We start from the raw sequence: 13,747 nt of genomic DNA, 5'->3' as shown, positions 1-13,747 counted from the left end.
TTCAGGTGTGACACCATGCCTTTGACGTTGATTTGCAGATTTTCATAAAACAAAGACTGCAGTATGCTCTTATGATAGTTATGATGATCACTGTTGTTATGTTTGTATTTAAAGGAGCTCTCAGGATACAAACTAAAATATGATATGTTTGGAGGCAAACAACCCCAGTGTTACTTGCATTGAGTGGCAGAAATACAAATGTTACCATCTAAGGGATGATTTATTTAATTTGTAACCTGTGGCCAAACTTTACATTTCATTGTAGATTTTCATCGCTTTCCAGGATGCATATTATTAGGAGTAGTATTTGAGTAGGTTTATGGTTTTATCTCAGAAAATGTTGGATCCATAGAGGTACTTACTACAAGCTGCCCACAGAACACTAGTGTGAATCATTCCCCATCTGACATCTCTGTGGGAATGCATTTCAAGGCATGCGATTTGTTTCAGCATTGCAAACTTTTATGTCAGTTCCATTTGTTTGTTTCTTCTAACATTTATGACCTTTTAACTATTTGGGCATGTTAATTCAAAAACCTTGAAATGAGTCTTAATTAAAAAGGGATGATCTAAAAAAAATACTCCCTCACTCTGGCTAGAATTTCTGTCATATCAGTCCACAGACAAAAACTAATGAGATTTAGGTTTTCAGTTTGAGTTACTAGCATGAGCTTGTGTGATCTTGCTGAACACTGCCATTTGCAAAAGAGCAATTAAAACAGATGACAATCTGCTAATCATGCACAGTTCTATTTAGAAATGTAGCAGTATTTTCCCAGTTTGTGTTTTTGCTTGACTTCCTAAGAGTGAAAGGAAGTTCTATGTATTTATATTGTGTATAAAAGTATGTAAATTTGGGAAACTTTATCACAGATCAACAATTTTCAGTAGGCTAAAAATATACTGCAACATTGTAAACATTTTTAGAGAACACTATGTGTGTATTTGTGTAGTATGTTTGTGTACATATATCTGTGTTTGTGTGAATAGTATATTCTATATTTTTTTACATAAAATTGTTTTTATGCAGATAGACAAATTCTGCATTTGTTAACAATACAAAGTAATGCACCATGTATATAAAACTTGAAGAAAAGCTGATCAGGAGGTGGGAAGCAGGAGTACACATGGTTTGGGATTTAGCAGTAGTGGCATGTTCACAATGAGTTACAGAGGATGAGCTTGCTTGATTTGCTGGTCACTGGTCACCCTCATGATTTTCAGGTTTTGCTTGTGATTTTAGCCTTGAAATCATGAAGGCCTCTCAGTGGTGGTGCTCCACTGATGTTCAGATAGGAACACTGGCTACGCCTAGAGGTGAAGTGATTCTGGTGGCTATGACAGCAATACTGAGAAGTTCCAGTCATTTCGGAAGAACCTCTGGACAATGAAAATTGAGAGAGAAATGGTTAGGAAGAACGGAATAGGAGTCCTAGGAAAAGAGACGGCAATCAGATATAGGTGTTGTATTTGGCCACAACATTGTGATGTGAGATTGTTATTCCTCTGCAGAGTTACCACTGTTCTTCCTAGTATGTCTAGGTCTTATTTGAAGTCTGTATTTCAGCAGCGCAGTGCTTTTTGCCTGGTGTACATTCTGCATGAGTGGCTATGTGAGCTTCTCAGCTATGCACAGGAGCATGCTGCAGGCGTATAAAGCCTAAAGAAATTATTTTCCCATCTTCTTCCAAACTCATGATTTGAGAGGGTGGGCAGTTCCACAGATACTGTGATTTTTTTTTTAATGTTGGCACTATAGGTTCTAAAGAAAAGGATGTTCATTTTACACTTCATTCTGTCATGACTTATCTTGAGAAAATAAAGGAAATATTTTACAGTTCATAGCAACCCTTGAACTCCTCCTATTTTATTTACTATTACTTAATCATTCAATTGCTTTATCTGTATCATAACATGGCAGGATTTATTTTAAAGTTGATGTGTCTAATGCTTGCTTCTTTTTGCCATATGTTAGGAGAATTAGTCAGACACATTAATAAGGAACATATCTGTTTTATAATAAGCCTAGCAATAATACTAGATCAACTGCTGAGTCCTATATGGAATTTTAAGTCCATTATCAGTACAGAAGATTTAATTGCACCTTTAATGGACCATCATATAGTTATTTGAGGAACAGGAAGTTCTATGCTTATTGTATATATCCATTATAAATGTTTTTAAGTTATATAAACAAATATCCTCTTACTTTGTAGGTAAGACGCTTTGTAAAGCTGCCCATTTCTTTTATTGTTCATTTTCTGCAGACACAGAATACAGGATCTGATAGTGTCTTCCATTAAATCTGAAAAACCTCCTATTGACTTCATGGCCAGATTGGGTCCTTGAGCAGTGTAAAATAGAGCTGACTTGAAAATGTACTGCTGTTCTCTGCAGATTGTTCATCTTTTGTGGCCTGCTACAAGGATTCCACTTCCTACAGCTGTATCTTTAATTGAGAATACATTTTAATAAATATTTTATTTTAAAAGGTATATGGAGACCTAATATACTAAAATAAAATACAAGTTACTGACTGTAGGTTATCTTAATGTTTAGGTGTGGGAATTCTGCATAGCACTCATTAGCAAGTGTGCATTCAGGATAGCCAAAGTGCTAGTATATATACAGAATAATTCTCCTACAGAGGTATCCAGACAGCTTTAGTGCTGTAAATGTCTATTGTGTTTATTCAAAATGTTTGAGAGAATTATACACAACTATAGCCAGTAGTAGCTCTGGCTATCCTGTACTTGATGCAGGTTTTCTTTTGAGATGGTTTACCAGGCCTTCAGTTTTACCAAGCTCCGTTTCAGAAGTCCCTTCTTTCTCTCCTGAATTCCTATAAGCATTTTGGTTGCTCTTCATGTGTCAGATAAGAATAAAAGGCCTTTAAGTTAAGGCCTTACTCAATTTCTTTTTTATCTCTCTTCAGTGCACAAAGATGGTAAAGAGCAAAGAGAATGGGGAAATGATTCTGAGTAGGAGCATTCTAAGTGATGGGAAAGTTATCATCTGCTCTGCCAAATAAAAATAAAAATTTTAAAAAATCTAAGAACATGAAAAAAATTGAGAAAGGGCACAGGAAAATGTAAAGACAAGGGAGAAAGTAGGAAAATGGGGTACACCCCAGAAGCTTGAAAAATAAAACTAATGGAAAAGGAAAACCAGAGGGACACTAGACAAGAATCACTGCGTCAGAGTGATTGATTCCAGTCTGTTTTTTTCCCCAGCAGTTCTGATAGGACCTAGACAACAAAAATTGTAAAGGGGTGTGCAGAAGGTGTGAATTTTTACAGCTGTATGAGATGTACATTTGTCTGCTTTCAAGCCAAACTTTTCTTTCTCTCAACAGTTACAGTAAGCTTGTAGAAGTGATGCCACATATGTCAATGATAGCCAAGCACTTCAAAAGTTTCAGCATTCATTTATATAGGTTTATCTTACACTATTGTTTTCCTGTATATCTAATAAGATTTTTAAAGACTAGTTTGGAATAAAAAGGTTAGACTAAGAAAATTAAACCAGAAACAAGTCTGAAATCTTATAAATGTTTGCAGATTTCACTTGGATCAAAAGAAGAGTTTCATGCAGACTTGAAGAGTTCTGATACAGCTTGTACTTTTAGATGAATTATATTCTGAAATATAAGTAGTGTTTCATAACTATGCACTGTGGAGGCTTAATATGCTTCATAATGTGCTTTACTCACAAGGGAGCAACACTTTCTATCCTATAGGTCAGAGAACTAAATAATTTTTCTGTTTAAAAAAAATAAATCAGAATCTTTGTATTGCGATGAGAATAGATGCATATAACATGTCCATGTCCCCGGTGAAGAAAAAATTTCTTTATATTTGTAAATTAGGTGAAAATATGTAATGGCAGAATGTTCTCTTCAACTTTTTCTATATCAAGAGTTATTGGCTAGGTGAGCTTACTGTTTCTCATGTTCCCTCTCCATCACACATATCTCACTTAAATATATGCTCCTCTCTTGGTTGGAAAAAACATTGAGAGAGACATGCTTACATCTTTAACACAGTAATTGTTCAGTTATTCTCATTCTCATTTATGGAGGAAGGATGCTATACTTCACTGATACTGATTAAATATCCTATACTGGGTTCTATATAAATAGCTACAAATGTGCACAATGGTTACATTACATGGTATATTTAACAACATAGCTAAATCAGAAGGTATGAGCTATGCCTTTAGTGATGGCAGTACTAAAAATTGCATGCAAGAAGATTTTTGCTCTGCAACCATGAAGGAAATAATTGCTGTTCAACACTATTCAGTTGAGTTTGCATATCAGTAAAAACACATGCACAGAGGCTCCACCTACATTCCTAGTGCCCTAGCACTGATATGAGTGCAGCATATATTAAAGCTTTAGAAGGTGTTATAGTATTCACAATTTGCAAAGTGTGTGTAATTTTCAACGGAATTAATTTGACCACTGTCAGATGAAATTGCAGTGGTGATGTCCAGGGTTTTTTTGGGTTTTTATTTTTTTATTTTAAACATGAGATTTATGGGAGGACTACTTCTGCTGAGGTGTTAAAATCTTGAGGTTTGCTTTTTTTTTCTTTTCAGTTCATTGCAGATATAAATATATAAAGCAACTTTTTCTTTTTCATATTTTAGATGGAAGACTTTATTTGAAAACTACTGTCATGTATTGAATTTTTCCTGCTGAAAATAGCTGTGCTACATTAAAGAACTTTGCAGTAAGACATTGGCTCATAAGGAGTTCTGTGGAAACAAAGCGTTTTCAAGCCAACTTCTTCAACTTCATTTATCAATGTTCTTCAAATTTTTAAGAATTCTGCAAGAGTGTCCTCCTTTGGTTATCTCCTGTGGCTCAACCCGGAGACCTAGAGAATGTTTGTAAATGTACAGTAGCACTCTTCTTACAGTGAAAATCTGCGTCTCTGCGCCGGACTATTGTATCCAAAATTACAGGTGGGTCAGAACAAGGCCGAGTATTCCCTTTTTCAAGGAATGCAGACTCTGTCTGATGATTCTATATTTGAGCACATCAAATGATCCTTCCAGCAGTGTCCAAGTACACTTACAGACTGTTATATCATACCGAAACCAGCAAGACAGCTCAGAAATGAACTTGTAGAGGGCATAAGAGGATTCTTATTAAAAAAAAAAAAAGAAAAAAAAGAAAAAAAGAAAAAAATGGTAAAAGAAAAAAAATTGATACATTCAGTTTGCAAACTATAATCGTGGGTTTTCTTCTAAAGACATTTTTTCCACATGCTTTCCAAGAGACCAACACATATATGTTAGACTACATTAAGTGAAATGGAATTTTGTGTAAGTGAAAAGAAATGCTGAATGTAAACAAACTGTTTTACTGTTCACAAAGTCTCTTTTCCTAAAATAAAAAAAAAAAAATACAATAAAAAGAGTAATAATTTCTCATTGTAAACTGGCAGGGGTTTATGAAATAAAAGACTTCGCTTCTTATCAGACTGTTGGTCACTTGTACAGTATATAACACAAATCACACAAGGAAGGTATTATGTATGCAGTAGAAATCTAGAGTTTAGGAAATGAAAATTTTAGATAATATTGTTTTGTCACCCTGTTGGTCAGAAAGACACCTTTCTAGTTTTAACGCATGCAGGCATGTAAATATTTGTCCTGGAGTCACAGTATTACTGAATGAGATCTTAAGCATCTGGTAACAAGTCAGAATTCTGTATCAGCCACTTTTATTTGTATATTGAGCCCTGATTAGTGCCCTGGTTAGAGCACTTTTAAGAATGGACTGTGGCTGAGCAGCAAGTCAAAATGCCAGAAATATTTTTATATGTTAATGTCATATTACGTCAATGTTGCTAAAAAAAGAAAACCTAACAAACACTTGATGTATCAGTCCAATTCCACGTAGAACTGAGTGATACGGTTGAAGTCTAATTGTCCCTCCCACCTTGTCTTAGGGATGGGTGGTTATGTGTTACTTTCACTGTCGTTATGAAAGCTACAATATGTGTTTTCACCTTTGTGCTGATAACTGGAAGTAAGCTACAACACAGTGCTTATTACATTACTAAAAATTATGTTCTTTGCGTACTTTTGGGTTACCCCTTTAAAGACTGATTTTGTGAATCAGTGCTATTACTGTAAGTTTTGTGATTATGCTTTCTTCATCTAATGTTTTATGCATATAAAATATTATTTATTACATGGAAACATATCAAAACCTTAAATGTCTAAGATGCCTAACTTAAAGCAAATATTTCTTTAAAAATAGTTCTGATTGGATATTAATATTATTTTGTCAAAATAAAAATAATCTAATGTTTTGTAAACTCTAGCACTGAGCTTCTATAGTTTGTAGGTCTTCCTTGCAATACTGGTACACATTTATTTTGTGCAGTTCATATTTACTTCACCACAATCCTTTTTTAACAATAGAAAGATGTATATACAAGTTCACATCACAGTAATTTTTTTTAAAGAAATATTGAGCAATATTTTTCATTAAATATTGTTACCTAATACTTTGTAGTGATATTATTTTCTAACCATGATTCTTTCATAATTTTCATAGTTGCTTGAACACATATGGGATTCTGTACTCCAGTTTTTTCATATGCAGTCTTTAAAGGGTTAACAGCTGTAAAGTTAGATGGACTTGTGGCAAGCTTTTGAATCATTCATATCTGAAAGAGAATTAAAAGCCTACAACTGAAATATGTAGTAGCATCTACCATTGCTCTGCTCCTTGCATAGAGTCACCTGTAAGTAGGTTTAGTAGTTTTACAGTATATACTTTCAAGACCTTTGGGAATGCCTCAGTGTTTGGCTTGGTACATAAATGGAAATGTTAAGGATTAAGGGGGAACCAATTTATAAGCTGGATGTTTAGAAAGAATCTTGCGAAACCCAGTGTAAATATTACAGACCATGAGATGTTACCGTAAGTTGATTTTTTTTTTGCCCCTCTTTAGTTATACAGGTTTTGGGTTGGTATTTTGTTTTTGGGTTTTGATTTGGATTTTTTTGGGGCATAGATTATGAAGAGAAGTTGTGCTCATGTTATTGTTTATATGCTTTTGTAATCTTAAAGATATTAACGTCTAGTTGTTCTATATTATAACCACATTTGCGCTCTATGCAAGCCCTTGGAACAGAACATACTCATCTTCATGTAGGACCTATGAAAATTGTCTATTTTTATCTATATATTTAAAGTTTTCTAAAAATGAAAAAAGGTTATTACGAATTTTGTTGTACAAAATCTGTACAAAAATCTGTTTTTACATCATAATGCAAGAATTGGAAATTTTTCTATGGTAGCCTAGTTATTTGAGCCTGGTTTCAATGTGAGAACCACGTTTACTGTTATTGTATTTAATTTTCTTTTCTTTTCAACAATCTGCTAATAAAACTGTCTGAAATCTCCCTGTGACTTTATTTACAGTTCATCTTTATTAAATTTTCTGAAATGTATAACATCAGAGGAATATTTACTTTCTAATGGGAGGCATCTAAAAACAACATAAGTCAGCTCTTTGTAATGTGAGGAGAACAATGCTGAATGATTTTATTTAACATGCAACTGCTTCTATCTCTAATATGAATTACTGTGGTGAAAAACATCATAAAAGCACACTCTGTGGTTATTGTTTAACAAGCAGATTTTCCATATTTTTTTTTCTTGCCAGCTAAGCAAACTGCCCCCATCTACATGATTTATTTATGTACATTTCTCAGTTTATGAAGCTGTTATTTGTACCTTTTTCCTTTATATTGTGATATTCCCATGATTCTTATTTCACAAAGCTTTGTGCTGAATAATGTAAAGTGGACACATTGATGGAACAAAACATATTATTCCCTTAACTACAAAAATGCAGGGGTAATCTGGTTGTTTTTTTCTCAGATCTCCTTCATTTGATAAAATGTGTTTAGAAACACAGTTTTTAACAAACAGCAAGTATTTAAACACTTAAATGGCATTTGGAGAAATAAATAGTTCTGGCTTAGCATATTTTTTAAGTGGCATTGTGAGGGGGGAAAAAAGGTGATTTTTTTTAAGGTAAAGATGGTTATTGAAAAACAAATCTGAAGATAATTTTGCCGACAAAAAATTCTAAAGTCAGAGATGTAGGATTGATTGTGAGTATTCTTCCTTATTGCTCTGCCTTGCCTGGCCTTGCCTTACTTTCCTCTCCCTTTTCTTTGCTTCCTTTCCAAGCCATACCTATGTGAATGCTTCTGCTTTCATTAGGGAGCAGGCTTGCTTGGGAAAGCAGAAGAGATTAGCTTTCTTGGACCAGCCCATTTCATTATCCCTAGATGGTCTGGGGACTGGAAGTGTGAGGCTGATGGGCTTCCTGGATTCTGGAAGGTTATTATTGCTGGGTAGCTGATTAGGATTTGGGCTAGCTGTATATAGGGCGATTATGGTTTCCTTCCATCTGCATTAAAGTGTCCTGCATGTCTACATTAGTAAGCATCCCAGCTATGCCATAACCAGCTCCCCTGCTATAAATTCTGGCACAGCTAAAGCAGAAGAAAACTGAACTTGTTAATTGCTCAGTCTAGCTTGCACCCAAGACTGAATGATCTCTACAGTGGCAGACTAGCAACATGCCTGTGTGTTTTTAACCAACCTGGGAAACAGTTGCTTTCAGCAGGAAGGACCATGTCCTCACCTAAGTTTCACCCTATCTCCATTAACAAATAAATCATGGCTTTATCTGTCCACAGTAGCTGGGATTTAACAGAGCTGGGGCTGGATGGGCCAGTAGCTAGTCAGGTGTTGGTACTCCTTGTTACAGTACAATCAAGCTCTGTCAAAGCTCAGGTCAAAATCAAGAAGAGCTCACCCTAAATATATCTTCCCTATAATTTAGTGGTAGGTTACAGTCAGATCCTGAAGAACTTTGGGGTCAGCAACTAGATGCCTGAAATTTTAGGAAAAACCTTGAGAAACTGACAGACTCAACTGAGAATTAATTATTTTTTTCCCCTATGGAAAGAGATTTTAAGGTTGAGTTTTGACCTGAAATGTAAACTTCTTCATTTGTTGAAGGTGCTATAAATTCTTGAAAAATGCTTCATTTGTTATTTGCTTACATGTTATTTGACACAAGACTGTGCAATAAACAAAGCCTGAGGCCAAGATTTTCAAGCATGACTGCTGATTACAGATACTTCTAGTTTTGTTGGCCAAACTTCAGCCATTTTCAATACCTTTCATAAAATGCAATGTCCTAGCTCAAGTGTTCTATGAAACTTACTTCTTCAGTAGCTGCTAACTCATCCACAAGATACTGAAGATTTTATTAGTGTGCTGTTGCTGAGCAGGAGCTCATCCTGATCAATGACAACGGTTCCATGACCATCAGTATCACACCATTTCAAGCAGAAGCCTCTTCTGTAAAGTAGTAAAAAGCTTCATTTTCAAAGGAAGAGGAAACAAAAACTTTCTGAAATTAAAGCTCTTAGAAGGAATCAAGTTAGAAATAAAATAGGCATCCAGAGTACCTGGAAGCTTTACAAATGTTCACACAAATGCCAAATACTACTATGCAATCTGGGAGAATTTGCATGTAATCTGTGGATAAAGATGATTTCTTGATCCAAGTTATAGTAACAATGTTTATCGTAGTCCATTGAATTGATTAATTGATCCTCTAAATTTGAATCATAAACATAGAGACAGATTCATCTTGGTGTATGCAGCAAAAGGACAAGAATAAAAACAGATACCAGTTGCAACAAAGGAAATTCCAACTAGATAGAAGCGGGGGAAAAATCAAAATGAGAGTGATGAAGCACTATAACAGTTTTCCTGTTCTTCCTGGGCAAGTTCTAGTATCTCCCATCTTTGGAGGTTTTCAAACCTGAGTTGTGCAAGGCACTCAGAAACCTGATCTAACTTTGCTCATTTAACGAAGGTTGGCATAGTTGACCTTCAGAGGTCCCTTCCAGCCTCAAGTTTTTATGGTTCTAGAACTACAAAACTTAAATGCAGGATGCCCTTGTAAGTGTAACACTTTCTGTACTTGAGTTTAAGAAAAAGCAAAATTTTATCCTGTAAATAGCCAGTTATCAGATCTAGAATAGAAATTGCTGGGATGTGTTTTAGGATTCACGGCTTTTTGATCTTCTGTATCAGGAGGCCAGAAGAATAAGCTGCACTGATAGCAAGGTGATAGAAGATACAGAAAGTGAATACAGAAAGGATAAAAAAAACCCCACTTATTGTAGTGCAGATATAGTTCATTTAAATAATGTGAATCGAAATTGTAGCAATTTTGTCAATTGGTTCTTAGACCAATTTTCTAACAATAAATAAATAAAAGGTAAGAAATAACAAAAAGAACAGCTGTTGAGGATAAAGAAAGTGACTGGACTTGGAGTGAACATTCCCATTCAATTTGTGTGTGTATACTGGCCAGACAGTCTTAGGGAAAATTGGAAATGATGAGCTGGAACAGATCCTTCTTTTAAAGTATACTTCCTTTATTTTTTCAGATTGCATTCTTGAAATTGGTTTGTGCAACCTGTTTGATAATGCTATAGATTTTTCCCACTCTGAGATACAGAGGACTTTGAAAGAGTTAATTTGATTTGTTGTTTTCCTTTGAGTAGGTGTTGTCATGCAGGTTGGGAAGCTGATGTATGGAAAGGTTAAACTTCCAAAACTGCAGAGACAAAAGGAGTGTCTGTGTGCTTCACTGTCTGTACCTGTGAAGTTGCCTCACAGTACAAGTGTATTTATTTAGGGCTCAGTGCTGACAGATTTTGTAGGTTAAAAAAGGCTTTTGTTTTGGGGGTGTCAATTACTGGGTGAATTGTAAAGTAGGGAGAAGAAAAGGGAAGGTAAGATATAGATGCAGCAAACAAACTCATTTGGCAGGCTCATGGGCAAGCAGACATTGTTTTCAATTCCATTCAGAAGCAACTAATAACCATTTGGCTTCTGCTCACTGTGACCAAACTGATGCTGCAGAATCTGGCTTTTCAGAGATGGGATGATATATTGGAAGCTAGAAATAAGTTTCCACGTGGATCTCTTGAACAATCTGAACTCAATTTAACAATTGAAGAGGACAGAGATAAAGTATTACCTTCTTTGTGAGCTGATCAATAACAAGCACACCTCTGGGAAACAGATGCTAGTATTACCCTTTGAAGCCATTTCAGTAGCGGAAGCTGAACAAGTTCACAGGCCACCTTACACAGAACCTACAGAGGCAGTAAATAATAATAAGAAAAAGCTCTAATTCTCAGTTTCTTCCAGGTGAGATCTTATCCTATCTGCCTCTGACTCAAACCTCTACAGCACTGTGAGTGTACACGTGGCATCTCGTAAGAAGATAAGACTCAAGTGGTGAATTAAGGGTTGAAAACAAAATTGCTACAAAAGGTGAAAGTAAGCTATAGACAAACCCAGAGAAAAAAGGTAAATGAAAAATATTATAGTAAAAAATTAGTCCATGGATTTCAGAATTCAAAATGCCTAAAAAATCCTCCAGCAGCCTCCACATGCGTAATTCAAAACTGTAATAAATAATCTGCCTTTTTGAAGTATGTAAAACTTGCTAATTGTTTCCACAACTGCCCTGAATACTCTGTGGGCACTAATAATAATATTTCAGTTCCCCTGTGAAGCACCTAGGTGCCTGGCTCCAGCATCACCTCCTCTTGGGAGCCAAAACCTAAGGTGAACAATGTGATGCATGCGCTCAGAAGCGTCACCACATAAGCAAGCAGAATCATTGAAAGAAGGAAATACACAGCTGCTGACTGCAATTATTTCCACAGTTTCACAGCCTGAGAGTCCCATACCCCATATGCTCTACTACTAGGCTGAACAACCTGCTCTTGCGCTTGTTCTCTTTTTGCTGCTGTTCCTTCTTCCCTGTGCATACCAAACTGTAACTATTTAGTGTTAACACTCTACTGGTAGAGAAGAGAGGGAGCGTGAACCCTCCAAGAGTAGGAAGCAACCTGAATCAGCCGTCTCACACTTTCTTGGGAAAGCGTGCCTACCACTTGCCTTGAGAAGTGGACAGACCTGGTGTCCTGTAGCTCCGTCTCTTAAAAGCACACTAGAGGTGTGTCTATATTAGAAATCTTACATGCAAAAAGGGGCTTCTGTAGCATGAGTTGGCCTAGCATCTGTGCTTGTGCATACAAGCTCTTGAAGCAGTTTCTTTTCCTGGTGGGACCTAGTCATGGAAAAGGACAACATCTAGATTTTGCCACTTTCAATGTGGACCCTAGCAGATGGTGCTCTGTACAGGCCTAGGACCAGCAACTGGTGGAAACTTCATTGCTGGTAACGTCATGGTGAGGCCATGCAGTCCTATAATTGTAACAGATTGCACCACGTCATACTGTGGTACTTCCCTCCCTGTACCACAGTGATCAGCAGTGGAAACACTCAATGACTGGAACGGTTGGCCTCTGCAATTGCATGGCCTCCAAAGGTCAGTGCATTACCTCCAAAGATCAGATGAACCCCGCTGAGGTTCAGGTTGCAAGTGGAACTGATCCATCAGAGCTGGTCAGTGACACTTTGGCTGAAGTGAGGCTTTTGAACAGGCCACGAGGGGACCAAGGAGACGTCAAGTAAAGCGGTAAATGAATGGCATCAGGGATATTGTGCTCTGCCATACTTTATCTTTGTATAAATTATGCTCAAAATAATAAGTTATTTATTGATTCAAAAGGGGGTTTTCTTTTTTTTTTTTCATGCCAGGTGTTACTGGAGTGGAGACAGATCATGACAATAATGAGTAGTGCTTTTCCTTTTAATTTACTAAGCCACTATCAGCATAAAAAGGAGATGTATCTGGGACTGTAGGAGAAGTGTATTTTGTTGCGAGAACAATAGCAGGCACTTAGGACTCCTGCTGACCCTGGACCCTCCTATTATACTTGCACGGGTAGATGAGTTGTACATTGCATTTTTCTAATGTATTTCTGTAGTTGTATGTTATATTCAAGTTTAAAAATACTTCAGCCTTTTAACAAATGCTGCATATTCTTGTAAGTGATGGTCATTAAAGAGAGTGCCACTATATCACTCCTTTGTATTTAATTTGGGGCAGAAAGAGCAAACTGTATTTTGAGCAAGGTTTATTCCTTTTTCAATTTAAGTAATTTCTTTTCTAATCTAAGCTGGCCAAGTTCAATTTAAATTATTGTGCGAATTGTTGGTGAGTTTCTTTTATTTGAATCAGCAAGCATTTGGCCATGGCAAATGAGCTGGCAAACAAAAACATTAGTACCAAGGGACATCTTTGAAAACTGCAGTTTGCTTTTGTATACTGTGAAGAGTTTTCAGTGTTAGAAGTTATATTATTCTTAAATATTGTTCCATTCAGGGTAAAAAATTCTGCTTTCTTCTTTGATTTTCATCCCATTCTTCTATCATTGTATGTAAAGAATGAAGTTAATAGGAATGCAGGTAAAACCAGAAGAGTTCAGGTTCAACCAGTTCTTCTCCATTTTGGTCTTTTAACTCGGTGACACTCTTTTAATCCTTAATTTTTTTCGTAGCTAGTAAAATTTTCAAAATACCCATAAAAAAATCTTAAGTGATTTTGCATATTTGATTAGGCTTTACAATGCAATAACTAGGGATTCTCAGCCTGCAGACCACAGAGAGCTCAACAGAAGCATCTACTTGGCTGACAATATTTCTGTCAGACTCCTCAAATGCAGAACAGGAGCTAGCAAGGACTACATGAATCAT

General features: G+C 36.1%; 1 protein-coding gene across 6 annotated transcripts in view; it reads left to right on the top strand.

Annotated features, from left to right (window-relative positions):
* The window catches only part of DACH1 (dachshund family transcription factor 1), a 369,897-nt gene extending 362,466 nt beyond the window's left edge, over positions 1-7,431 (top strand). For 4 of the 6 annotated variants that reach the window (XM_056328962.1, XM_056328961.1, XM_056328959.1 and 1 more), the window contains one exon: positions 4,654-7,431. In XM_056328962.1, coding sequence (XP_056184937.1) covers positions 4,654-4,691 — 38 coding nt within the window. In that variant the 3' untranslated portion in view covers positions 4,692-7,431. The remainder of the gene's footprint in view (positions 1-4,653) is intronic. The other 2 variants (XM_056328963.1, XM_056328960.1) reach the window with 1 other exon arrangement.
* Positions 7,432-13,747: the final 6,316 nt, after the last annotated feature.

The sequence above is a fragment of the Falco biarmicus genome, chromosome 2 (genome assembly GCF_023638135.1).
Source record: "Falco biarmicus isolate bFalBia1 chromosome 2, bFalBia1.pri, whole genome shotgun sequence".
NCBI classification, from domain to species: Eukaryota; Metazoa; Chordata; class Aves; order Falconiformes; family Falconidae; genus Falco; species Falco biarmicus.
The sequence above is the reverse complement of the archived record's forward strand: the minus strand, read 5'-3'. Positions and strand labels throughout refer to the sequence as shown.